Genomic DNA, 27,573 nt, shown 5'->3' on the forward strand with positions numbered 1-27,573 from the left:
GAGGCTATGTAGAGTCAGCCAGGCTCAGCAGGGTCAGCAAGACCTGGGCAGAAAAGATCTACATTTAGATTTAGTGTCATTAACATGCTGCCAGGAGGAATGACTCAATTTCATATTACTCCATTCTAAAAATGTAGACTAGTATGAAGTGCTTATTATCCATGATAAACTTCTGTGTTTCCATTGCATGATACTGACAACAAGCTTTTGAATTCATGGTCTGCATGTTAAAATTTACGATGTTTTAAAGCAGCAGTCCTAGAGTCTGCACCCATGGACAGAGCAGGAGTAGAAAGCTCTCCTGCAGCAGACGTCACAGAGCTGTCACCTTGCAGGTCACCCTCTACTCCTCGGCACCTTCGCTATCGTCAGCCTGGAGGTGAGTGTTTAGAAGGGGACTCCAAAATAAAGAAATGAAAGATGATTTCTAGCTGCTGAATCGTTTGTTTGCCTTATTACTGTCTCACTTGTGAAAATTAGAAGCAAATGAGAAGTCCTTGTTTGACTAAGTAGTGGAAAAGTGAATGGTTAGAGAACATGCCATTAGTATCATTGATATTTATATAACCCCATTATTGCATTGCACATTGTGTGGGGTGATGTAAATCAAAAGTCCTGTGCTAACCAATTGCTAGGTGAAGAATCTCAGTTTAAAACAAGAATCTCAGAAGCTTATTTTACCAAAATGTTCCCAGATTCTGATACCACACCCTGAATCTCTATTAAATAGGCTCATCTAGGACACCACGATTTAAGCTTAGTAAGAACACTATTTCATCTAAAAATAAGGTGCAGCTGCATGTGACCCTAGTTTTCACTGCTAGTGGCAGGAACCAGTATATTTTCTATAGTTATGAAAATTATAAAGTGTTACCCATTCATTCATCTTTGGAACATGCCAAAGTCCTCTAACTGGAGGAGAAACTATCAGAACAGAAGGTAGAAATCTTTTCTCTCATTTTCCCCATTCTTCAAATAAATATATCCAAATAACAGTTGTTTTTGAAATGTTCCCTTTTTCTCTCTCCTCCAGCCAATTATTTCAAGTTGAAAGGGAGAAGTGTACAATTATGAAACCAGATTCACCCCAAGTAACTGAAGCAAAATGTAAAGACATGTTTTTGGCTTCAACACTTGTGCTTCAAGTAGGGCAATTTAGCAAAAGATAGAGTACAGTGCGTGGCTCCAAACAGTAATTTCATTTATAGCCTTTGCCACGTGGTGGAAGCTGTTGTCATTGCCATCAGCTCCAAGAGATGCTAGCCTGGGTCAGGCTGTTGTCTCATTTGCTCTGATGGAGCAGACTGATTTCAGGCTGCTGGTCAACTATGGTAAATGAAAGTGACAAACTAGACTTTCCTGGCTTGTCATAAAACTACTATAGAGTTTGCCAAGTCTCTTTACCATTTTTAGAGTTTTGGTCGTTCCAGACCTTGGCAACCTTTTTAACCATTGCTCATGGGACACACTCCCTTGAGTTCATCATAATTTCGAAGAGTTAGGAGCCAAAGCCCATGGAAGGAAAGCTCGACCAAGGCAAGAGTTAAAACCTGTGCACTAGGTTACTACTATTAGGGTTCTCTTTCATACGTTTATATTCATATTAAAAAATTTTAATTTATAAAAACATTTTTGGGGAAATCACATCTTGTTTGTGGATTAACTAAGTCTTCTCTTTCTTCCTTGATATGACTAAATCATAGAGACATAGGAGTGTAAGAAGGCTTCTGAAGTCTATAATAATATGGGGGACCCAAATGGGAACAGTAACACACATTTTATCACTGCATACTTGAAATTTTGCCTCTCTGTCTGACTGCTTGCCGTGCTGTTCCACAGACGCTTTGAGGCTATGCTGAAGGAGAGGGTAGAGCTTGTTCTGTGCTCCTGTGCGTGAGCACCTGAACCAACTCTCTGCTTCCCCTCGTTTTTATTCACTTCAAGCATGACTATAGAACTTAGGGGCAAGCTAGTAAAAACCCTTCAGGTCACAATCATGGTGATCAATTTTCACTAAAGGCATGAGGGAGGACAAACAATGAATTTGGCATCAATATTATCAAATGCTGTGTGTAAAATATCTGAGGAGCTAGAGGGACTGCAAAATTATGCTGAGTGCATTTTTTTAAATTTTAGAATGAATTCTTACTTTTAAATATGTTTTGAGAAGGAAATTCTATTGGTAACATGATGTAGAATATTTAAAAAATGCTTTTCATATTGAGATATAATTCACATAAAGTTGACACTTTTAAAGTATACAGTTTAGTAGTTTTTAATATATTTATAAGGTTGTGCAGCCACCACCACTATCTTCTTTCAGAACATTTTCATCATCCCCCTCCAAAAGAAACCCTGTACCAATTAGTCACTCTCCATTTTTATTTCTCCCTATTCCCTGGCAACCATTAATCTATTTTCTGCCTCTATGTATTTGCCTGTGGTGGACATTTAATATAAATGGAATCACACAATAAGTGAGCTTTGCTTAAACCAGATGAGCCCGCGCTCAAGCTGGTGACCTTGGGGTCTCGAACCTGGGTCCTTTGTATCCCAGTCCAACACTTTATCCACTGTGCCACCACCTGGTCAGGCAAATGAAACACCCCAATTTTCTTGACCACATCCAATGTAGTCAAGACTTTCAGTTAGCATGTTTATAAGGCTCATTCATGTTGTAGAGTGTATGTACTTCATTCCTTTTTGTGGCTAAATAATATTCCTTTGTATGGATTTATCACAGTTGTTGTATCCATTCATCAGTTGATGGATATTTTATTGTTTCTACTTTATGGTTGTTACGAATACTGCTGTTATGGATAGTCATATAAGTTTTCGTGTGGACATATGTTTTCATTCCTTTTGGTTATGCATTTACAGTGAACTTACTGATGTAGAATCTTATTATTTGCCTATTAATAAGGAAAATACAGAGTATTCAGCCCAATCATTCATTCAGTGCAGGAATGAAAATAAGAACTTCATTATTATATATTAGAATATTATCTATCTGCCTCACCATGCCATTTCCATTCCTTTTCAATAACCAGGACAGATGGCTGACAGCTCACACTGCTCTGTTTCACCTGCTTCTGCTTTCGCAATTGCCACAGCTGCAGCAGGACACGGGAGTCCACCAGGTGAGTAGGAGCCAGCAGCTAAGTACAGACACATGGCAGTTTATATTAAATCATTAATCTTTGTCTGCTAGTTCCCTACACTGGGAAGCTTGTTAAGAATACAGATTTCTACATCGTAATAACTATGTACATGCCGAATGGGTACCAAACTTATCAGGGTGATCAGTTTGTAAGGTATATAATTGTCTATTCCTTATGTTGTATAGAAACTAATAGAATATTGTTTTTCAAATATAATTGAAAGCTAAATTTAAAAAAAAAACATAGATCCTCAGCTGCCATTTTAAGTCAGTGTATCTGGGGGTGAGGACTGTCATTTAAATAAACACCTGAGGTGAGTCCCACACAGGTGATCAATGGGTGACACTTTTTGAGAACTTCTGTGCCAGGGAAGGATGTGATATTTCTCCCATGGTGTTATATGGAGTTCTATAACCCTTTTAGCCACATAACCAAGAACGTGTATTTCTCTTTCAGTTGAGTACAATGCTAAAAGCATCTGCAAGGTGGGAGGGGAATCTGGGGGGGGGTGGAGGAGGGAACTGTTGCTTTAGCTGACTCATAATTTATTTCTAGTAGCTCCACAATGCTTTCTGAGTTGCAGTCAGTTGATTTTTAGGGTAAAGCAGAAATACTTAAAAGCATAATATATTAATTGATGAAAATCATATTCATTGTCTTTGTCCTCTTCTCTCACATGCAAGGAGGACATAAGGTTAAAAAAAATCTCTACGTGGTTTAAACAGCTTTGGTACTGTGAACACCTTCTCCTAAACTAACCCAGTGAGTGCCAATCATGATCCTTTATAGAGCCACGAGTGGTGGAGAACCATTGTTCATCTACCACAAAGGAGGCCATTTCCAAAGCCTATGAACATATATATAACAATGGTCACTAGTAGTACTATCTGCATAAATTATTTCTACAATGAAGTAAGAACAAAGACAGATGTTTCATAATGAATATGAACTACCATAGTATTATATCTATTCCATCTGAGTGGAAATATTTGCAGATTGATCACATTCTACTTCTTCAATGTTTTTGCCACATCCACTACATTGGATGTGGTCAAGAAAATTGGGGTGTTTTTTTTTTTTGCCTGGCCAGGCAGTGGTGCAGTGGATAGAGTGTTGGACTGGGATGCAAAGGACCCAGGCTCGAGACCCCAAGGTCACCAGCTTGAGCGCGGGCTCATCTGGTTTGAGTAAAGCTTACCAGCTTGGACCCAAGGTCACTGGCTCGAGCTAGGGGTTACTCAGTCTGCTGAAGGCCCATGGTCAAGGCACATATGAGAAGTAATCAATGAACAACTAAGGTGTCGCAACGAAAAACTAATGATTGATGCTTCTCATCTCTCTCTGTTCCTGTCTGTCTGTCCCTATCTATTCCTCTCTCTGACTCTCTGTAAAAAAAAAAATGAAAGAAAGAAAGAAAAGAAAAGGAAATTGGGGTGTTTTCTGCCCCATACATTCCCAAGTCTTTGCTCAAAAGCCCCATTAGCATGACACAAAATAGTTTGTAGTGATAATAGTATTGATATCTTCTCAATCCAGCTGACTTCTGTTGACTATATTCTGTAATGATGTAATAATGAACATTTCTTAGTAAAATAATAAAGGAGTCATCACTATGCTCTCAGTAGGGTTAGTTATCAGCTGTGATTGGCTAAGACCTCTCCTGTCTTTTGTGCTCACAATCTAGTTGATCTTTAGAAAAAGTGGAGTACAGAGTTTCTACACAAATTTCATAATTTAAATATGGTTTGTGAGGGAAATAGTTTTAGGTTAAATCAGGATAAGCCCATTTCCCCATTTACTGGAGGGAAAGTCTTTTTTTTTCTTTCCCCACCTGAGATTGCAGCTTTAGATAATGGCTTGATTGAGCTTTAGATAATGGCTTGCTGACTTTGACTTGTCCTGGAATAATGGACCAGAGGATAAATGAACTGAAAAGGCCATCCTCCTCCCTAGCTGAGCATGTGCTCTCTCCCTGCAGCTGAAATAGCTGTAGGAAGAATGCTCCCTTCAGAGACACTGCGGTGGGTTGGACTGCTGACTGACCACAGCCAGTGTTGCTAGGTGCAGGGTAGTCCAACCCTGCTCTTTTACCGAAGTGCTGTTGATATTGCCCGAGGTCTGGAGCCATATGATTCAACTTTAGAAATAAAGAAAATAAAGGACTGGATTTGGCAGGGTACGAGGCAGCATATTGCACTTGGTTCAATTTTCAGTGGCCAATCATGGTAAGAAGAGGGAGTCTCTTTTGGAATGGGGACTGGTATGTTCCTAGGGCTTAGCCACTCAGCGGTGCTGGCCCCACAGAGGGTTCCACCTGCCTGGGGATGACTTGGCAGAATAGTTTAGGTTCATAGGTAGCTAAGGAAGGTAGACTCAGAGCACAAACAGGGAAGTGCTAAGATTATCTGGAACTGGGGTGTTGTTTTTGCCTGTTTTCCATTGGCTAGCCAGGGAGAGCATGGTGCTACCCCTGGAAAGGCTAGATCCAAGTAGACAGGTGTTCAAAGGAAGGGAGTGCTAGATAATGCTTAACTCTCAACCTGGACTTTGTATCCACTCTCTGAATCAGAGACGGACTGTGCTGGTCTGAGTGCACTCTAGAACCTGAAGAGTTGCAAAGGCATTCAGGAGGGAAAGTTGTGTAAATAAGGGAAACTTCATACTCCTATCAGTCTTTGCAGGCCTCGTACCTGCTTGCATGACTGTAGCCTGGGCCTACCTAGTGGTGCGGCCCTGCTGCGCCCTGGCCCATGCAGAAAACAAGGTGCCGCCCGGCCAAGCCATGCAGTCTGCAGTGCAGAGTGGCTTCCCCTGTTTCAGGTTCCAGGTTTCCTCCTGCTTCCATCCTCTTCCCTCTTCTTCCCCTACCACTACCCCCATCAAATGCCGCAGGAATCTGGCAGCTATGGGTTAGAGTTAGAACTGTCAATTAATAATTATACTTTCAGACATTCAAACCAGACAATTGCATGTTAAGCTGTTTCTCTTTAATGATTGCTTGGAAGGTTTTCTTACTGCATTAAAGAACTTTCAAATTTAACAAGAGAATGGACAGAAAATTTTTCTTTGCAAAGAGGCCAGACACGATGCTCATGACTGGCCCTGAAAGCAGAAAAAGCAAGCTGATTTTGTTTGTAGAAGTTGCCTGAGGTTTTCATAGAATTGCCAGCCCTGTCCCAGGGCTGGGCCTAATTTCTACACCTGCTGGAAAGCCTGGGTTTTTCTCCCTGTTTTCTTTTAGGACCCAGAGCCTGCCCTTTCCAAAGAAGAGTGACTCTTTTTTTTTTTTTCCCCATTTTTCTGAAGCTGGAAACAGGGAGAGACAGTCAGACAGACTCCCGCATGCGCCTGACCGGGATCCACCCGGCACGCCCACCATGGGGCGACGCTCTGCCCACCAGGGGGAGATGCTCTGCCCATCCTGGGCGTCGCCATGTTGCGACCAGAGCCACTCTAGCGCCTGAGGCAGAGGCCACAGAGCCATCCCCAGCGCCCGGGCCATCTTTGCTCCATTGGAGCCTTGGCTGCAGGAGGGGAAGAGGGAGACAGAGACGAAAGCGCGGCGGAGGGGTGGAGAAGCAAATGGGTGCTTCTCCTATGTGCCCTGGCCGGGAATCGAACCCGGGTCCTCCGCACGCTAGGCCGACGCTCTACCGCTGAGCCAACCGGCCAGGGCGAAGGGTGACTCTTTTCCTTCAACTTTTGCTTATAGATCAACAACAGTACCTCTGTTGGCAAGAAAGGAAAACATAATTCTGTGGGTATGATTGCAGCCCTAAACCAATTCTTGTTAATTTCACATTGTAAAGATTTAAAAGTTTATTTAGTATTTGCCTTCTGATTGTCAACCAAGTTACATTGGGCTCACTTATGGATGGGTCCAAAATTTGTGGGGTCTAGCTCTTTTATACAGTTTGTTTCAAGGGAAAGAATATGAAATTACAAATTCAAACATTTAGGCTACCTCCTCCTCCTAGGGCTTTAGAAGAAGCCCGCACATATTGAGAGGCCCTGAATGTAAGCCTCTTGGCTTCCTGGTAAATCTGCTTATGCGTCCAGTCCTGATTATTGTCAAAATCCCAGCAGATATGGAAAATGGTGGCTGTTGGGAGTGGGGACAGGGGTAGGCCAATGACCATCCATCAGTAAAATAAGAGCCCTTTTTTTGTGGTAGGAGCTTTAACTCTATACAAGATTGAGATAAAGGACAATCGACAGGGTCTTCTGTGCCACCACACTGATTGCAATGTATTTTCAAGCATCTTCTTTAAAATAGAAACTAAGTGATTTCTGCATTAGAGCAGAAACTAAAATGTGTGCATTTCAGATGGCTGCTGATACAGGGAATCTGCAGGTGCAGTTTGGATGTAGCTATGCTTTGTAGGGAAATGCAAATTCAGTGAATACACGTATCAGGGCACATCATGGTGCTTACTATATAACTAAAGCTCCAGGGTTAATTATAGAGTTTACAAAATGATCAAAAATGAAATATGAAAGTGTGAGGTGGGTTATTTTTATGAGAGTAAGAATAATGGCACCCTGGCCGGTTGGCTCAGTGGTAGAGCGTCGGCCTGGCGTGCAGAAGTCCCAGGTTCGATTCCTGGCCAGGGCACACAGGAGAAGCGCCCATCTGCTTCTCCACCCCTCCCCCTCTCCTTCCTCTCTGTCTCTCTCTTCCCCTCCCGCAGCCGAGGCTCCATTGGAGCAAAGATGGTCCGGGCGCTGGGGATGGCTCCTTGGCCTCTGCCCCAGGCGCTAGAAGTGGCTCTGGTCGCAACAGAGCGACGCCCCGGAGGGGCAGAGCATCACCCCCTGTTGGGCAGAGCATCGCCCCTGGTGGGCGTGCCGGGTGGATCCCGGTCGGGCGCATGCGGGAGTCTGTCTGACTGTCTCTCCCCATTTCCAGCTTCAGAAAAATACAAAAAAAAAAAAAAAAGAATAATGGCAGTGAAGGTACGACAAGCAACTCTTGATTATCTGTGCGCAGATTATATGTTTCATCATTCTATGAATATCAAAGTCAATTAGTGAAGTAAATGATGGTTGAATGCACTTATAGGAAAATTAATGGCATAGCTACAATTGCTTAGAGAAACAGTGAGTTCTTTATTGGTGATTATGTGGTATTTGTAAAGTAGATAATTCATAATCTGTTTTCTCTTCTGTCAAACCACTCAGATCTGTATAGTCAATAGTAGATATGAGTTTGATGTGACTTGATTAGCATTAAACCTGTTTTAAAAAATACTGATATTTGGTCCCACTCCCAGAAATTCTGACTTGGTCTGAGTACATGTTAGACATCAGGAATTTTTAAAGTTCCCTGGATGATACTAATGGGGTGCCAAGGTGGAGAACCACTGGACCAAATGGAGGAGGTGAGCTTGTCCCTCTGTGATGACAACATTTCCAATTCATTTCCTTGGAGCCCTGACCTCGCAGACTGTTATTTTCTCTTTTAGTGAGATGTAGAGGCTAGAAGAACTGGAGAGGGAGGATGCCTTTCTGCAAGCTGGGAACGGCTCAGGTATTTCTCCTCACGGTCCCAGTAGACCTTTGTTATGGAGAAAAGGCTCTGGCATATTATACAATGGTCCTCTTCCCCTTTCCCTGCGAGAGCTATGAAGGTCTTTCTCTACTCTTTACTGGGAGTACCTGTGTGGTTCCTGGAGATAAAGCTCACAAAAGTGCATGTGTGGCAGGGGGGCCCCTAAGAACAAGGTTCTCAGCAGTTTCTCACTCCCATGCTAGTCAGCCTCTAGCAGTGCTCCAAAGTGACCGTTCAAGTGCTGCTACCAGTTCATGCTGCAGTGACTGCTGCTCCTGGTAAGCAGATCTTAGCTGTGTCTTTCTGGGTGTACCTGTCTCTCTTGATCTGGGGGTGGTCATTTGCCCTGCAAACTCAATTTTCTGATGTGTCTAAGAAAAGTCATTGATTCTCAGTTTGTCACCTTGTTGTAAGGAGAGATGTGTCAATTTCCAAGTTCTTTCACCTGAGAACTGAAACTGAAAGTCTCAGCTGGTGGGATTGTGTAGTGGTTCTGTTGATTTTGCAGGTCAGGTTGGGGATAATTGCTTACCTTCTGTAGAGTAGCTAGGAATGCTATGTCGGTGGCCACTGCTTCTCTTTCTGGGAGGGTGCCCCACAACCAGCTGGATCATGGCAGAGCACCTCTTTTGCTTGTCATATGTCTTCGCTATGACTTCCAAGCAGATCCAGATTCTTGTTGCAGCTGGCCTGGGCACCTTCTTTCCTGCTTTGTCAAACTCTTTTACTTTGGGCTGCCCACTCCTGGGCTCCACACAGACCATCCCCCTGTGCTGTCTCTCCTTGGCGAAGGTCCAATACAGCAGACCCTGCTTGTTCACTCCTTTGATTCACTCATGTTGCTTAATTGCTACTCGATCACATTACAGTTTCATCTATTTCAGGGCCAGGCAGGTAACCGAAGGGGGCTGGAGAGCCACTGCTCAGTGCCCCCTGCTGTTTGCCATGGCAGAATAGAATTCAGGGCTGTCAGGTCTATTTTCTTTCTTTTTTATTTTTAAATAGAAAAATCCAAGAGTCCAGATATTTATGCAAAATCTCCTGGTTTTAAATTTTGGAAGTAAATTTATACTTAAAAAAAAAATACTGTCCGAACTAAATACTTCTGTGGATGACATTTGGCTGTTAGCCAGCAGTATGTGACCTCATATTTACTGTGACCACTTATGTCTGGAATGTGGATTGACAGGTGAGATTTCCTGAGGCATGCTTAGACTTTAGCGAGGGGCTCCGCAGTCTCCTCAGGCCGCAACCTCGTTTCCTGTCTCTCTGCTGGGCTGTGGTATAGGCAGTACATCTCTTCTGCCCTTTGTGGCTTGACCACTTTTGCTTTCATACAGTGATCTTTTCTCAGACCTGGACCCTGCCCACCGTCACCCCCTCATTATGGAAAATGGTAGGGGGGCCATCTTCCTCCATCTTATTTTATAGATTCTGAAGCGAGTGTGGGACCTGAAGTGGGGGGGGGGGGGCTGGCCCAGGTTCTCAGTTGCTGAGAATGAGGCTCCGATCTGCTCACACCAACTGTCATTTTCTTCACCTTGTTGTCTTTGTCTGCAGCACCCCCATTTCTTCCCTCTTCATCCCACATCTGTGTCCAGCTGGCATTTACCTGATGGGTACAGCAGCAGGTAACTCCAGGGAGATGAGCTCTAGTCAAGTTAGTAATCTGTGGGTAGATTCTTACTCGGTGAGCCGAGGCATTGAGGGAAATGTGATTTCTTTCAGAGGACTGCAGAGCCTTACTACCATGATCTAATCTGCCCAGAGGAAGCATTTATATCTGTATTGAGAATTGGATTAGGTTTGCAGCAAAATATTGATTACCAGAAATTAAATTAATGTCACATTTGTACCCTGCTCTTTGCAGCCTCTGTCAGAATTTGTGAAAACACTCAACACTGTTTAAATAGGTCATCTGTTTATTGAATGAACTTATACGAAAGTCACAGACCATGGGCTTTTTCCAGTGTCTATCTGACAAGTTAAAATGGTAACTTCAGGCAGGACTCACACATTGATTTTCTGTTCCAGACTCAGAAAGTTAATGTCAGATATTCTGTTGTAGTGATTCTCAATGGGGTGTAGGTAGGGTCAAATGAGAACAGCCAGGGACTTCTTCAAAGTACATCTGTCCTCCGGGGGCTTCTGAGTGACTTCTTCCCAGAGGCCACTACAAAAAACGGTTATGTTATTAATGGAAATGTGTTATACATGTCAATGGTGTGAAAACAAAAATAAAGTTAACAATCACTACTCTGCTCTCTGTCATCCTTAGAGAGTCTGTGCTCAGTTTCTCGACCAGTCCTCTCTTTCCTGGTTAGTCAGGGCATAGCAGGAAACAGGCTGTCTCACCTGAGATTTCTCAGGGAGCTTTCTATTTGAGAAACAATTCTTTTTTTCTTTTTTGTATTTTTCTGAAGGGAGAAGCAGGGAGGCAGAGAGACAGATTCCTGCATGTGCCTGACCGGGATCCACCCGGCATACCCACTAATGGGTGATGCTCTGCCCATCTGGGGCGTTGCTCCGTTGCAACTGGAGCCATTCTAGCACCTGAGGTGGAGGCCGTGGAGCCATCCTCAGTGACCCGGCCAACTTTGCTCCCATGGAGCCTTGGCTGCGGGAGGGGAAAAAAGAGATAGAAAGAAAGGAGAGGGGGAGGGTGGAGAAGCAGATGGGCACTTCTCCTGTGTGCCCTGGCTGGGAATCAAACTGGGACATCTACACGCCAGGCCTACACTGCTAAGCCAATCGGCCAGGGCCGAGAAACAATTCTTGATAATGTTGTAATTGTATAACATTGCATCAGTTTCATAGATGAAAAAGGAATGAGATAAGATCTTAATTATAACATCTTTTGAAGTAAAGACTAAGTATGGCAGTCCAAGTAATGGGTAGAAATGTACTGCTTTTGCATAATCACTGGTGCAAATCAGCTCAGGTAAACTGAGCCTTAACACTTCTGAAGTAATGGAGAAGTGGGCTTTTAATCTGCCAAGAAATACTCCCTAAAAGTACAGTCCTATTTGTGTTCCTCATTTTATACAAGCAAACAGCATGTGGTACAGCTTGTTTCTTTTGCTGGCATTCACAGCCTGTGGCTTCACAAGGTGCTCGGGTGACTTGAATAAGCAACTTGATAACATGTAATGAGCCTGTTTAATTGATTGTGAATATATTGTAATTGTGGGTAGATTTTGCAGAGGGCCTCACAAAGTTATACCCACATTTTGCAAACTTCTGTCCTTTGTTGCCCTGTTGGGCATTTTGGTATTCAAATTGAGTAGTTGCATTTATTACCAACAACACTAAAGTTATATACTTCTTTAAGGTATACTCTATATTGTGCACTATTCAAAGCTTTACATCTGCGAACTGATATATGAAGTCATTAACAATTCTTATACTCACTTTCCAGTAGAGGAAATTGAGATACAGAAAGTTATGTAAATTAGCTAAGATCACATAGGTAGTAAGCTATAGGTTTGAACCCTATCATCTGGCACATAAAGAGGAGACCCACAGGATCTATCACCGTTCCCAGCCTGGGCCTTATCTATAGAAGGCAGAGCTGGAGCTTCATTCTTTGGGTTTCTGCAATGTTACCATTTTGTTTGGAGACAGACATAAACATTTCCGTTGGGTGGTCTGTGGTTTTAAAAATATGCCCACTAATCCTATCTTGGTCTTTCCTTCAAGAAGTGGAGCTTAATTTCCCTTCCCCTTTGCATGAGCATGACCTAGTAACCTGCTTCTAACAAATAAAATGAAGCAGAAATGATCATTGTGTGACTTTGGAATCTAAGTCATCAAAAGGCAAGTAGTCTCTGTCTTGGTCAGTCTATCTCTTGAATCATTTGTTCTGAGGAAAAGAAGCTTCCATGTCATGAGGAGAAAAGCCCATGAGGCCAGTCAGAAAGTAGGAAGCAGGGTTCTTGACAACAGCCTTTCGAATGAGTTAGAAGTAGATCTTCTGGCCCAGCTGAGCCTCAGCTGACCGCAGCTCTGGTGGCCATCTGGGCTGCAACCTCAGGGGAAGCCCACGGCAGAGCCACCTAACTAAGCCACTTCCAAAATTTTGTCCTGAGGAAATTGCGAGAATAAATGTTTGTTGTTTTAAATATCTACATTTTAGGATAATTTGTTATGCAGAAATAGATACTGCTGCAGGTGGTGTCATGATAGCCAGTAAACCTTGACCAAATATTTAAAATGAAATTTAGTTTCAGGGACATATTTTTATGTTGGAAAAAAGAACTATGTCTGGGCTGCTTCCTGTTGGACAGTGTACCAAGAGCTTATTCCTTACCAAATATTTTCTTTTTATTTATTTATTTTTATTTATTTTATTTTTTTAATGGGGCGACATCAATAAATCAGGATACATATATTCAAAGATAACATGTCCAAGTTATCTTGTCGTTCAATTATGTTGCATACCCATCACCCAAAGTCAGATTGTCATCTGTCACCTTCTATCTAGTTTTCTTTGTGCCCCTCCTCCTCCCCCTTTCCCTCTTCCTCTCCCCCCTCTCCCCGTAACCACCACACTCTTATCAATGTCTCTTAGTGTCACTTTTATGTCCCACCTACGTATGGAATAATGCAGTTCCTAGTTTTTTTCTGATTTACTTACTTCACTTCGTATAATGTTATCAAGATCCCACCATTTTGCTGTAAATGATCCGATGTCATCATTTCTTATGGCTGAGTAGTGTATATGTGCCACATCTTCTTTATCCAGTCATCTATTGATGGGCTTTTTAGTTGTTTCCATGTCCTGGCCACTGTGAACAATGCTGCAATGAACATGGGGCTGCATGTGTCTTTATGTATCAATGTTTCTGAGTTTTTGGGGTATATACCCAGTAGAGGGATTGCTGGGTCATAATGTAGTTCTATTTTCAGTTTTTTGAGGAACCATCATACTTTCTTCCATAATGGTTGTACTACTTTACATTCCCACTAACAGTGTATGAGGGTTCCTTTTTCTCCACAGCCTCTCCAACATTTGCTATTACCTGTCTTGTTAATAATAGCTAATCTAACAGGTGTGAGGTGGTATCTCATTGCAATTTTGATTTGCATTTCTCTAATAACTAATGAAGATGAGCATCTTTTCATATAGCTGTTGGCCATTTGTATTTCTTCCTGGGAGAAGTGTCTGTTCATGTCCTCTTCCCAATTTTTTATTGGATTGTTTGTTTGTTTGTTGTTGAGTTTTATGAGTTCTTTGTATATTTTGGATATTAGGCCCTTATCTGAGCTGTTGTTTGAAAATATCATTTCCCATTTAGTTGGCTGTCTGTTTATTTTGTTATCAGTTTCTCTTGCTGAGCAAAAGCTTCTTAGTCTGATGTAGTCCCATTCATTAATTTTTGCCTTCACTTCTCTTGCCTTTGGAGTCAAATTCATAAAATGCTCTTTAAAACCCAGGTCCATGAGTTTAGTACCTATGTCTTCTTCTATGTACTTAATTGTTTCAGGTCTTATGTTTAGATCTTTGATCCATTTTGAGTTAATTTTAGTACAGGGGGACAAACTGTAGTCCAGTTTCATTCTTTTGCATGTGGCTTTCCAGTTTTCCCAGCACCATTTATTGAAGAGGCTTTCTTTTCTCCATTGTGTGTTGTTGGCCCCTTTATCAAAAATTATTTGACTATATATATGTGGTTTTGTTTCTGGGTTTTCTATTCTGTTCCATTGGTCTGAGTGTCTGTTTTTCTGCCAATACCATGCTGTTTTGATTGTCGTGGCCCTATAATATAGTTTGAAGTCAGGTATTGTAATGCCCCCAGCTTCATTCTTTTTCTTTAGGATTGCTTTGGCTATTCGGGGTCTTTTATAGTTCCATATAAATCTGATGATTTTTTGCTCCATTTCTTTAAAAAATGTCATTGGAATTTTGATGGGAAGTGCATTAAATTTGTATATTGCTTTGGGTAATATGGCCATCTTGATTATATTTATTCTTCCTAACCAAGAACAAGGAATAGTCTTCCATCTCATTATATCTTTTTCGATTTCCCTTAACAATGGTTTATAGTTTTCATTATATAAGTCCTTTACATTCTTTGTTATGTTAATTCCTAGGTATTTTATTTTTTTTTGTTGCAATCGTGAAGGGGATTATTCTTTTGAGTTCATTCTCAAATGTTTCATTGTTGGCATATAGAAAGGCTATTGACTTCCGTATGTTAATTTTGTATCCTGTGAACTTACTGTATTGGCTTATTGTTTCTAGTAGTCTTTTTGTGGATTCTTTGGGGTTTTCGATGTATAGGATCATATCATCTGCAGAAAGTGATACCTTTACTTCTTCCTTTCCGATATGGATGCCTTTTATTTCTTTGTCTTGTCTGATTGCTCTGGCTAGAACCTCTAGTATCACATTAAATAAGAGTGGAGAGAGTGGACAACCCTGTCTTGTTCCTGATTTAAGGGGGAAAGCCTTCAGTTTTGTGCCATTTAATATGATGTTAGCTGATGGTTTATCATATATGGCCTTTATCATGTTGAGATATTTTCCTTCTATACCCATTTTGTTGAGTCTTAAACATAAAATTGTGTTGTATTTTATCGAAAGCCTTTTCTGCGTCTATTGATAAGATCATGTGGTTTTTGTTTTTTGTTTTGTTGATATGGTGTATTACGTTAACTGTTTTACGTATGTTGAACCATCCTTGAGATTCTGGGATGAATCCCACTTGATCATGATGTATTATCTTTTTAATATGTTGTTGTATTCGATTTGCTAGTATTTTGTTTAGTATTTCAGCATCTGTATTCATTAGAGATATTGGTCTATAGTTTTCTTTTTTTGTGCCATCCTTGCCTGGTTTTGGTATGAGGGTTATGTTGGCCTCATAAAATGTGTTTGGAAGTATTGCTTCTTCTTCAGTTTTTTGGAAGACTTTGAGTAGAATAGGAACCAAGTCTTCTTTGAATGCTTGATAAAATTCGCTGGTATAGCTGTCTGGGCCTGGACTTTTATTTTTGGGGAGGTTTTTAATGGTTTTTTCTATTTCTTCTCTACTAATAGGTCTGTTTAGGCTTTCTGCTTCTTTTTGACTCAGTCTAGGAGGGTTGTATAGTTCTAGGAATTTATCCATTTTTTCTAAGTTGTTGAATTTAGTGGCATAAAGTTTTTCATAGTATTCTACAATAATTCCTTGTATATCTACGGTGTCTGTGGTGATTTCTCCTCTTTCATTTTGGATTTTGTTTATATGAGTTCTTTCTCTTTTTTCCTTGGTAAGTCTTGCCAAGGGTTTGTCAATTTTGTTGATCTTTTCAAAGAACCAGCTTCTTGTTCTATTAATTTTTTTCTATAGTTTTTCTGTTCTCTATTTCATTTATTTCTGCTCTGATTTTTATTATCTCCTTTCTTTGGCTGGTTTTGGGTTGTCTTTGTTCTTCTTTTTCTAGTTCCTTAAGGTGTGAAGTTAAGTGGTTCACTTGGGCTCTCTCTTGTTTGTTCATACAAGCCTGAAGTGATATGAACTTCCCTCTTATCCCTGCTTTTGCTGCATCCCATAGATTCTGATATGTCATATTGTCATTTTCACTTGTCTGTATATATCTTTTGATCTCTGCACTTATTTCTTCTTTGACCCATTCATTTTTTAAAAGTATGTTGTTTAGTTTCCACATTTTTGTGGGATTTTTTTTCTTCTTTTTTGCAGTTGAATTCTAGTTTCAAGGCTTTATAATCAGAAAATATGCATGGTACAACTTCGATTTTTCTGAATTTGCTGATGTTGTTTTTGTGGCCCAACATATGGTCAATTCTTGAGAATGATCCATGTACACTGGAGAAAAATGTATACTCAGTCACTTTGGGATGAAATGTCCTGTAGATGTCTATCATATCCAGGTGCTCTAGTGTTTTGTTTAAGGCCACTATATCTTTGTTGATTCTCTGTTTGGATGACCGATCTAGAGCCGTAAGCGGTGTATTGAGGTCTCCAAGTATGATTGTATTTTTGTCAGTTTTTGTTTTAAGGTCAATAAGTAGTTGTCTTATATATTTTGGTGCTCCTTGGTTTGGTGCATATATATTAATAATTGTTATGTCTTCTTGATTCAATGTCCCCTTAGCCATTATGAAATGGCCATTTTTGTCTTTGAGTACTTTTGCTGTCTTGTAGTCAGCATTATCAGATATGAGTATTGCTACTCCTGCTTTTTTTTGAATGTTATTTGCTTGGAGTATTGTTTTCCAGCCTTTCACTTTGAATTTGTTTTTATGCTTGTTACTTAGATTAGTTTCCTGTAGGCAGCATACAGTTGGATTTTCTTTTTTAATCCATTCTGCTACTCTGCCTTTTTATTGGTGAGTTTAATCCGTTTACATTTAGTATAATTATTGACACTTATGAGTTCCCTATTGCCATTTTATACATTCATTGCTTTCTGTTAGTTTTGTGTCTTGTTTGATCCTTCTCTTTCATTTTTCTATCTTTTGTTTTTATTTGGTTGTATTCCATACATCTTTCCTCTGTTGCTATCTTCTTTAAATCATGTGCTTCTGTGGTGGTTTTTTCAATGGTGGTTACCTTTAAGTAATGAAAAGGTTCCTACCCTGGTTCATTGTAGTGCACTATTTTGTGAGTACTTTTGCACTCCATCGTCCTTTGCTACTGTTAATCTCCATCCTCTCCCCCCCCCCCTTTCTTTTTGTTGTTGTCACAGTTTAAATTTGGTCTTATTGTGTTCTTCTTGGAGCTTTTACTGTGGCTTTGTTTTTTTTTTTGTTCTTTGTATCTGATTGGAGAATACCCTTTAGTAATTCCTGGAGTGGGGGTTTTCTGATGATAAATTCCCTCATATTTTCTGTATCTGTGAATGTTTTTATTTCTCCTTCATATTTGAAGGATAGCTTTGATGGGTATAGTATTCGTGGCTGAAAGTTCCTCTCTTTCAGGGCTTTAAATATTGGGGTCCACTCTCTTCTAGCTTGTAGAGTTTTTGTTGAGAAATCTGATGATAATCTAATGGGCCTTCCTTTATATGTTGTATTCTTCTTTTCCCTGGTTGCCTTGAGAATTTTTTCTTTGTCGTTGGTTTGTGCCAATTTCATTATGATGTGCCTTGGAGTAGGTTTGTTGTGGTTAAGAAAACTTGGTGTTCTGTTTGCTTCTTGAATTTGAGGCTTTAGTTTTTTCCACAGGCTTGGGAAGTTCTCATCTATTATTTGTTTGAGTATATTCTCCATTCCATTTTCTCTCTCTTCTCCTGCTGATATACCTATTATTCTTATGTTATTCTTTTTGATGGAGTCAGATAATTCCTGTAGGGCTATCTCATTTTTTTTAATATTTGAGTCTCTTTCTTCTCCTCTCCATTGTGCCTCAAGTTACTTGTCTTCTATTTCACTAATCCTACCTTCTATCTGGCCTATTCTATTATCTATGGTTGTTACCTCATTTTTTAGCTCGTGAATTGAGTTTTTCATCTCTATTTGATTTGTTTTTATAGTTTCAGTTTCCATAGAAATATATTCTTTGTGTTCATTGAGTTGTTTTCTGAGCTCCCTAAATTGCCTTTCTGTGTTTTCTTGTATATCTCTGAGTATTTTTAGGATTTCTATTTTAAATTCTCTGTCGTTTAACTCCAAGGTTTCTAATATATTAAATTTTTTCTTCATCGATTTTTCCTCATCTATCTGTGTTATCTCTCTTTCTTTTGTATCCATGATATTCGATTTTCTCTTCCTTAATGGCATCTGAGGGTGGTTTTGTTGATAGTATTAATGAGATTTAATAAAGAATAAAAAGTTAAAAAAATCAAAATAAAAAATCAAAAAGAGTTGTTTTTTTAAAAAATTAATAATTAAATAAAGAAAAATAAAATAAAAATTATAAAAAGGAAATTATTACCCCCCCCTTTTTTCCTCTCCTCTCCTCTCCCCTCTTTCTTGAGAAAATCTTGTAGTGAACTGTGAATTACATTGTACTAAATAGAACAAACAATGCCTGTAATGGAGGACCTGAATTGGGGAGAAGTAATAAAGGGGCAAAAAACAAACAAACAAAAAAACCCCAAAAAACAAAAAAGGAGGGGTATGGACCCACAAAAAGAAAATAAGGAAAAAATTTGGATCAAGAATAAAATGATTTGCTTTTAGGTGTTGGTTTATTAAGAGTTATGATGAGAGGTATAAGAGGGAAACAGGAAAATGGGGGGACAAATTAAAAAGTTACTATTGTATTTAGTGGAACAAGAACTATATAAAATGGAGAGCCAGGGATGGGAGCACTGCTAGTGAGTTAAAAAGGTGAAGTAAAAAAACCCCAAAATGCCACAAACATAAGTTTGAGTCCCAGATAAGATAATTTGTTTTTTATTGAGGTTTGAATGAGAGGAGACGTAAAGGAGAAAGGAAGAAACTAATATAGAGGGAGAAAAGAAAGAGAGAGAGAGAGAAAAAGAGGGAACTACTAAAGAAAAAAATAAAAAGAGGAGAGAGAGAGAGTTAAGGTTTTGGAGTGCAACCCTCATAGATAGAAAGGAAAAGGAAAGAAAAGATAATGGGAAATGTAACACTTATGTGTAGTGTAGTTCAAGGAGAGGAGAGAGTCAGACCGGCAGAGAGTTAAACGACCAAATTGGAGGAGGAAAAAAAAAAATCAAGAATGAAGATAAGAGAAAAAAACAAACAAATATAATAATTGGGATAGGTTATAAAGTCTGCGGATTATTCTTGATTTTGAGAGGTTATCTTCTTGCTTTTTCTTTTCTCTCCTTCTTCCTGGTCGGTGACTCTGTACCCCAGGTTCTGCCCCTTTGGCACACTCAGGTAGAGGTTTGCAGTTGATAAGTCTCTATGGCGATGTCATGTATTGTGCTTCAATCTCGTTGGCAGTCGAGGATCATTAGCATTTATAGGCTCCAACAGTGAGAGAGTCCGTGTTCCTGGAGCCTCTCTCCTAGTCTTTCCTTCCTCAATTAGTAGCCTGATAATCCAGCTATGGGGTTGCTTCTGCCTCTGCCTGGATAGTAAGAGGCTCAAAGAGCTGGCAACTCCCCACTCTATTCCCACTCAGCACAGGGCTCTGGGTAAGGCTCAGTCAGTCAGAGCTGCTAGCATACTCAGGCGGGGCTTCCGCCCACTCAAATACCTCTGGTTCTGCCACTCTGTCCAGTAACATGGGCGGGCACCCCCTCCCGGGGTGCTTGGAGGAAACTCTCGCTCACTATCTGCACGCGCAGACCAGGATATCAGGCTGGAAGTCTCACAATCTGAGTGAAACCCCACCCGCACAGAAAAGTTCCAGCGTTGGAATTGGCTCTCGCTCCCTTCCCGTGCGCGGCTTTTTCAGGGTGCTAGGGTGGTCTGGAGATTCCGCTTTTGGCCCACAAAAAGGCCCCTGGCTCTGTCCCTCTGTGGGATAACACGGGCGCACACTGCCAAGGCACTCAGAGGAATCTCTCGCTCACTATCTGCGCACGCAGACCAAGATATCAGGCTGGCTGCCTCACCCTCTGAGTGAAACCCCCACCCGCTCGGAAAAGTTCCAGCATTGGAATTGGCTCTCGCTCCCTACCCGTGCGTGGCTTTTTCAGGGTGCTGGGGCGATCTGGAGATTCCGCACACAAAGGCCCCTGACTCTGCCTCTCTGTGGGGTAACACAGGCGCCCACTCCCAGGGCTTTCGGAGGAATCTCTCATCCTCTATTTGCGCGTGCCGACCAGGAGATCGGGGAAAATGGCTGCCCCGCTTGTCTTTCTTTGTCTGGGTTTGGCGCGAGTGTTAGCTTGTATTGCCTGGGTTGCCACAGGCACAGTTTTTTCTCTGCTTGGATCTCCGTGCCACAGCCTGGTTTGGCCGTTTGTGCCGCGGCCTAGATCTATTCACCCCCTTTGCCCGCCTCAGTTTCTATATTCTCAGTTCCCAGTGAAAGCCGCCCTGTTTAAGTTAGTGAGGAAGGCGGAGCATTTCTTACTCCCTATTTCCTTTGGGGTTTGATTATATATTTAGCCAATTTTTCGCTCAACCATACCTTCGGGTGTATTGTGAAACATCTGGAGGCTCCAAGGATAGGTTTTTCTGTTTCTGGTTGAAGATCTTGTTGAGTTTTCGGGGAGATTTATCGGTATCGCTTCCTACTGCGCCATTACTCTGACGTCATCCACCAAATATTTTCAAGTCAAGGGACTATATCTAAAATTAACATGTTTAACTCGATCTTATATTTTAAGATCCCTGAGCAGTACTTCTCTTCTCCCTTTACATGTAGTTCTCTGTATTGAATAGAATGATTTTTCTGCTATTTGAAAGCTGAGAACTGTTTGATTTTAACACAACTGTTGCTTAGCAATAAGAAGGAACTTAGTGACTCTACTCCCTTCTGCAAACTGAGAGGAACCTCCCTGTGTAGCTACTGTCGTTTGTGGTGCTAAATTTAAAATTGTAATGATCATTTAAGATAGAATTGAAGTTGGCCTATATGACACATTATACTTACTCTAGCATCTTAGCTACCCAGTGGTGGCACTGTCCCAGTTTAAGGCCCCTTTGTAGAAAAGCTGGTCTCTTGGAATTATGGGACATTTAGAAGTCGAGGACAAAGCTCTAAGAAGCTAGTAAATTATTCATTGGTAGGTGCTTTGTTCTCTCTGTATACTAATTTTGTGATTCTGGGACTGAAAACATAGTTCTTAAAATGTTGTGATTAGAAACTGGAATAATAATATTTGGGGAGGGGTTATGGAGGACTAGGGATGCCAAAGAAATTTTGGGGACTGGGAGAGGATGAGAAGTCTTGCTGTCCTGACCTCAATACCCAGCTTTTTTGGAAGAGTTCCTAGAAATATTAGGTGGTTAGAGTTTTTAAACACAAGGTCAAAATTTGATTTTTCATCAGAGAGGTTGGTTTAGAGACTCAGAAATCTCTGCCTGAATTAAAGGTATTATTCTTTCCCACTCTTCAGATTAAATGATTCATAAGTTTGATTTTGTTTACTCTTCAGTTAGCTATATAAGTGCACCCAGTGCCATACCAGATACTGAGGAAAGATGAAAATGGATAGGAGGCATTGCCTCCACTCTCTGACAATATAGTTGAGAAGATTAAATGAACAGGAGGAAAGTAAATCTCAAATGATCAAGATGTAAACTCCAGGATACTGATAATAATCAGCATAATTATTGGCCATGTTGTTAAACTTTGGACTTGAAACCAAGGGAAAATGTCACATTAGCAAAATAACAAGTCTTCAGTGTATGACCCTGAAATAAAAGGTTAATATAATTTCAAAGTATGGCATACACTCTTCTAATTAGTCAGCTTTCTCAAAAAGTGGTGTTGTGTTTTTTTTTTCTTTTTTCTTTTTCACTTTGAGACGTTTTTTTTCCCTCTGGATCTGCAAGTTATTGTTTATGGGGGCACACTTTATTGTGTGTATAATAGTTTTAGGAATTTAGCTGGCATTAGATCTAGTGGGTATGGCATCTGTCATACTGGACTAAGTTAATATTTCCCACATTTCTACATGTGCATTATAATGAGAAGTGATGGAAGATTTATACTGAAGCAAATTATATTTCAGTGGCTTCAAAAATGAGGAACCATAAACCCACAGAAAACCCAAAATAGACTAGCTGAAAACCCAAAATACACTAGTTGAATAGTATTAAGATGTGTTTTTGTATGCATGTGTTTTTTCTTTTTTAAATAAATAAATGTGGCAAATAGTTATGGAGAGCCAAGAATCTTCTTTTACAGACATGATTGGATCATCAGCTGTAAATACTCTGAGGCTAGATACTTAATTATGTGTAGGATTCAAATGGCAACAGTTACTTGCCTATAATCTTCCTCCTCTTTACAGACTTTTCTTTGTACTTGCTTCTAATTTTCCAGATTCTGTACACAATTCTGAATTAATTCAAAATAGTAGAGCATCTTAGTGAGGATAAACGTTCTTCTAGAAAGTAATGTTATACTGCCAGAGTCAGTTCTCTGGGTTCCTATGGACTATGCATCAGACAAGGCACAGTCTCCTTTAGAAGCAGGCATCCCAATGCCAACAGTCTTCGCAAAGGCTAGAGTCACCTGCCTCCGTCTTACCTCTCTCACTGTGGTGTTAATATTTGAAGTGATGTTCTCATTTCTTTTGTTCTGTTTTAGCATTATGAATTTATGAAGAACTAATCTTATGCCTTATGCTTGTACACTGCCTTATAATTTTAAAGCCCTTTAATGAGTAATGGTGTATGTGTCCCAGGGAAGTGGAAAGGCAGATATCATCATCCTCTTTTAACATATAAAGCAACAGGCTCAGTGAGGTAAAGGGACTTACTCATGAGAAGTTGTAAATTGCAAGAATGGGATCTGAGTTCTGATCTCTGGACAACGATAAGTGCTTATTCTCTTAAAACCAGGTTACTTTTGTAAAGTGGTATTTCAGAGTCTTATGCCTCTGATGGATTTAACTATTGACCATCTTCATGTGAATTTCAACTTCCTTCTCTCTCAGATTCAGTAACTACCTGTATGTAAGGAAGTCTCAAGGACCACCGTTTCTTCCTGCTTTCCTTTGTGTGTTTCCTAGTTTGTGTTTCTTGCCCAGCAGGGCTTAGGACCTTGTACCAAAGCATTCCTGAAGAGGGTACTTGGATACTGATTGACATCCAGAGAGACTTTTTGGGGGACTTGAACATTTTTCCTTGTTCTTTTAAACATTTCTTCAGATAAACATAATGGCAAATAAACGAAAGCTGAGCTCACCAACTAGATTTTACTGATTGACTTTTTATTTAAAAATCCACCCACTATGCATTTCTTTGAATTGCACTGTACCATACAATTCAATGGGTTTTAGTATTGCCCTGCCATCTTTAGTGGGCTTGCAGTCTTAATTTTGAGAACACTCAGGCTGCCTACTGTGGAAAACAATTCACGCAGGACCTATGGTGGACTCTGAGTGTCTGGTCTTGCTCAGATTATATATAGGACATGGGTGGGGAACAGAGTTAAGAGGCCCTCTTGCCCTCTTGGGAGTTAACAGTCCTGAAGATTTGAACTTCTCTGCTTACTACTTGAACAGTGGGAAGAAAGACTGTCTTCTTCTTCCTGGGGACAGTGCTTGCTGGAGAAGTAGCCTCTGATCACTGGTGACTGGTGATCTGGAAGTGGGCAAAGAAATTATTCAGGGAACAGAGGCCACAGGGGTCTTGGAGATAATGGGCTATTGGTGAGGGCAGTTAAGAATCCTGACTCCCCAAGGAATCAGGATTGAAAAGTGGTCAAGAGAGTAGATTTTGGTATCAAATAAACCTGAGTCTGAGTTCTGCCCAGCAGGGCTTAGGACCTTGTACCAAAGCATTCCTGAAGAGGGTACTTGGATACTGATTGACACCCAGATAGACTTTTTGGGGGACTTGAACATTTTTCAAGTTCACTTGTCTAAGATACATGATTTAGGGCAGCCTCTCTGAGTCTCATTTTTCTCATGTTTAAAGTATGGCTAATGACTGTACTTACTTCATAGAGCTGTTATGAGAATTAAATGTGATGATCCTTGTGAAGTTCTTAGCTCCACATCTGAAACCAATTAAGCTCCCTATGAATATTTCCTGCTGTTATTATTGACTGTTTCCTGTATGTGATTTATACGCTTCTTGAGAATAGGGACTGCCATATTTACCATTAGATCTCCAGCCTCTGACCAGACAAACCAGAGTTTTGAATTGAAATGAATCCATTCCACTGTCGCCCATTTATTCTCAGTATTTCTTCCTGCCTCACTAATGTGCATGCATGTCAGGGAGTGCATACATACACATATACACATATGTGCATACTATCCCTCCTCCCACTAAGCAAGAAGTCATAGAATAACAGCAAAATAATATAATTGTGTGTCATCCTGTGGGTTTTTGATGACAAAACTATAGCTTTGGGGCACTGTCAAGAAAACTAGAAATATCCTTGTTAAATGACTCCAAGCTAAATAATGGAATTCACTACAGCAGACTCTTGTGTATAATCACAGGGAATTTGGGAGAGAAGAGGCCAGAGGCTTGCCAGCATTCTTTAAAAGTAGTGGTGTTAGGAGATACTTGGGACTTGCTCTGGACTCTCCTGGAAGGGGAAGGAGGCTGAGAAATGTGCAGGCAATTTTTCTTTTTTCTTTTTTTTGTATTTTTCTGAAGCTGGAAACGAGGAGAGACAGACTCCCGTATGCGCCTGACCGGGATCCACCTGGCACGCCCACCAGGGGCGACGCTCTGCCCACCAGGGGGCGATGCTCTGCCCCTCCGAGGCATCGCTCTGCGCGACCAGAGCCACTCTAGCGTCTGGGGCAGAGGCCAAGGAGCCATCCCCAGCGCCCGGGCCATCTTTGCTCCAATGGAGCCTTGGCTGCGGGAGAGGAAGAGAGAGACAGAGAGGAAGGGGGGGGGTGGAGAAGCAAATGGGCGCTTCTCCTATGTGCCCTGGCCGGGAATTGAACCTGGGTCCCCCGCACTCCAGGCCAACGCTCTACCGCTGAGCCAACCGGCCAGGGCCTGCAGGCAATTTTTGATGGACTATATGTAGGACATGATGGAAAAGAAAGAAGTGATGCAGATGATTATTTTTTGAGTCCAAGGCCAGAAAGACTCAGTTAACAATATGGTAATGATCTCATTTCCCAAGTACCTAAGTGTTAAGTATCAGCAAGAAGTCTGAGTGGGGAGGATGAAAGAGAGGGAGCTAGTAACACTTCCAAGATGGGCTTGTCCAACTCCTCTGAGCTCTGGAGCAGTGTCCACTGAGCTTGTTTATTTATGCCTCATGGTCACTTTGAAAAGAGTCTGAGGCAGACCCCTGGCTACATTGTGAGTCAGAAGACATTGCCTGGGCTCCATCTGGATATACAGTCTAAGGGAGATTGACTTTTTGGTTCACAGGGAATAGGTATCTTAATAAAAACTAAGTTTACAACCTTGTATCTTGAAAGTATCATAAATCCCAGCGAACAAATCTTGTGCAAATTGTTGCCGTTATGGAAGACAAGGTCACCTGATGTGGTCTTTGCTTTCACACACTGGCTGTGTACTTTTCAGGGGGTTGGGGACCAGTGCTCTGACTGCCTGTTGTGTACAACTTCAAGTTCCAGGTTAAGTCACTCACTAGTTCTTCTGGACACCAGTTTTCTCATAACCAAAAAAGAAATAATCATGTTTAATTAACTAGAAATTTTGGGAATTAACTTTTTTTGATGTTTATTGTATTGATTTTAGAGAGAGAGCGAGAGAGGAAGCAAGACAGGGGAAGAGAGAGACAGGAGTATCAATCTGCTCCTGTATGTGCCCTGATCAGGGATCAAACCAGCAACCTCTATACTTCGGGGACGATGCTCTAACCAACTGAGCTGTCTGGCCAGGGCTTTGTATTGTATTGTATTGTGTTGTATTTTATTGTACTGTATTGTATTGTATTTTTAGCACAGTGGTAATCAGAGGGAACGGTGCTACGGGAGGACAAATTTGTTTGAGTTTCACAATTGCAAATGGATTAAGCCCCAGGACTTACCTGTAGCTGCTTCCTGCCCATTGACACTTTCCTACTGCCAGGTTGACTTGTGTCCAGAAAGAGGTGGTTCTATTGGACATAGAGAATGGAAATGCAGGAAGTCTGGGATCAAGTAGGACACTCCTATATGACTGACTATCTCCCAGTAGCTTTCTTTAACCTACTCTGGTCAGTGCTGGTGTTTTTTTTTTTTTCTTTTTTTTTATTTTTCTGAAGCTGGAAACGGGGAGAGACAGACAGACTCCCGCATGTGCCCGACCGGGATCCACCCGGCAGGCCCACCAGGGGCGACGCTCTGCCCACCAGGGGGCGATGCTCTGCCCTTCCGGGTGGCCACTCTGTCGCGACCAGAGCCACTCTAGCGCCTGGGGAAGAGGCCAAGAAGCCATCCCCAGCGCCCGGGCCATCTTTGCTCCAATGGAGCCTTGGCTGCGGGAGGGGAAGAGAGAGACAGAGAGGAGGGGGGGGGGTGGAGAAGCAAATGGGCACTTCTCCTATGTGCCCTGGCCGGGAATCGAACCCGGGTCCCCTGCACGCCAGGCCGACGCTCTACCGCTGAGCCAACTGGCCAGGGCCAGTGCTGGTGTTTTTTTATGCAGGGGTTTTTTGAGGCTTCCCCTGACTCTGCCCAGCCACACCAGTATATCATGGGTCCAACCACTCGGATTGATGTTCCGTGGATGACTGTCATAGGGCCATATTCAAAGTTAACTCAACCATAGTGGTGCTATGATAATATATATATGTTCTAGTATAGCTTCCAATGTAATTCAGTTTATATATTTTTTAGTCCTGGTTAATATGTTAATGCATAATGATTATAATACTTTATTTGTTTATATTGTAGTACTGGACATAGTTTTTAAATTTTTTTCATAGTCAGAAGGATCTTGAGAAGTAATGGTAAATCTATGGAACAAAGAGGTATTTTTGTCCAAATTCAAATAAAAATAATGGATATAAACTCAACCTTGGAACAATTATTGCTAATAATCTGAAACTGTCACAAAAATCCTCAATACACTTTTTGCTAATATATGAAATGGTTTAACAAATCTAAAAAGAGAAAAGGATATCCAAATTTAAGTTATCCCTTTTTCTTCAAATATAGGTAGGTTTTTCGTGGTGTACAAGTCCCTTCCCACCACAAAGCTAACAGATTCAGAATTAGGTGAGTTTATCTACTCCAAATGAAGATTTTATAATGTATTATTTGCCAAAATTTATGTCTTAAAAATAATATGAGAATAATAGACTTAAGAGCTTGGCAAATTTTCCTGCTAAAAAAGAAACAATGATAAAATTAGAGGGAATGGATAAAATTAGATACGTCCCC

The 27,573-nt window shown here is 40.9% G+C and overlaps 1 protein-coding gene across 5 annotated transcripts in view; it reads left to right on the forward strand.

Moving 5' to 3' along the window:
* The window catches only part of RASGRF2 (Ras protein specific guanine nucleotide releasing factor 2), a 267,895-nt gene that overhangs the window by 178,365 nt on the left and 61,957 nt on the right, over positions 1–27,573 (forward strand). For 3 of the 5 annotated variants that reach the window (XM_066381760.1, XM_066381762.1, XM_066381764.1), the window contains 2 exons: positions 251–379; positions 3,051–3,140. In XM_066381760.1, coding sequence (XP_066237857.1) covers positions 251–379; positions 3,051–3,140 — 219 coding nt within the window. The remainder of the gene's footprint in view (positions 1–250; positions 380–3,050; positions 3,141–27,573) is intronic. The other 2 variants (XM_066381761.1, XM_066381763.1) reach the window with 1 other exon arrangement.

This window comes from Saccopteryx leptura, chromosome 4 (assembly GCF_036850995.1).
Source record: "Saccopteryx leptura isolate mSacLep1 chromosome 4, mSacLep1_pri_phased_curated, whole genome shotgun sequence".
Taxonomy (NCBI): Eukaryota; Metazoa; Chordata; class Mammalia; order Chiroptera; family Emballonuridae; genus Saccopteryx; species Saccopteryx leptura.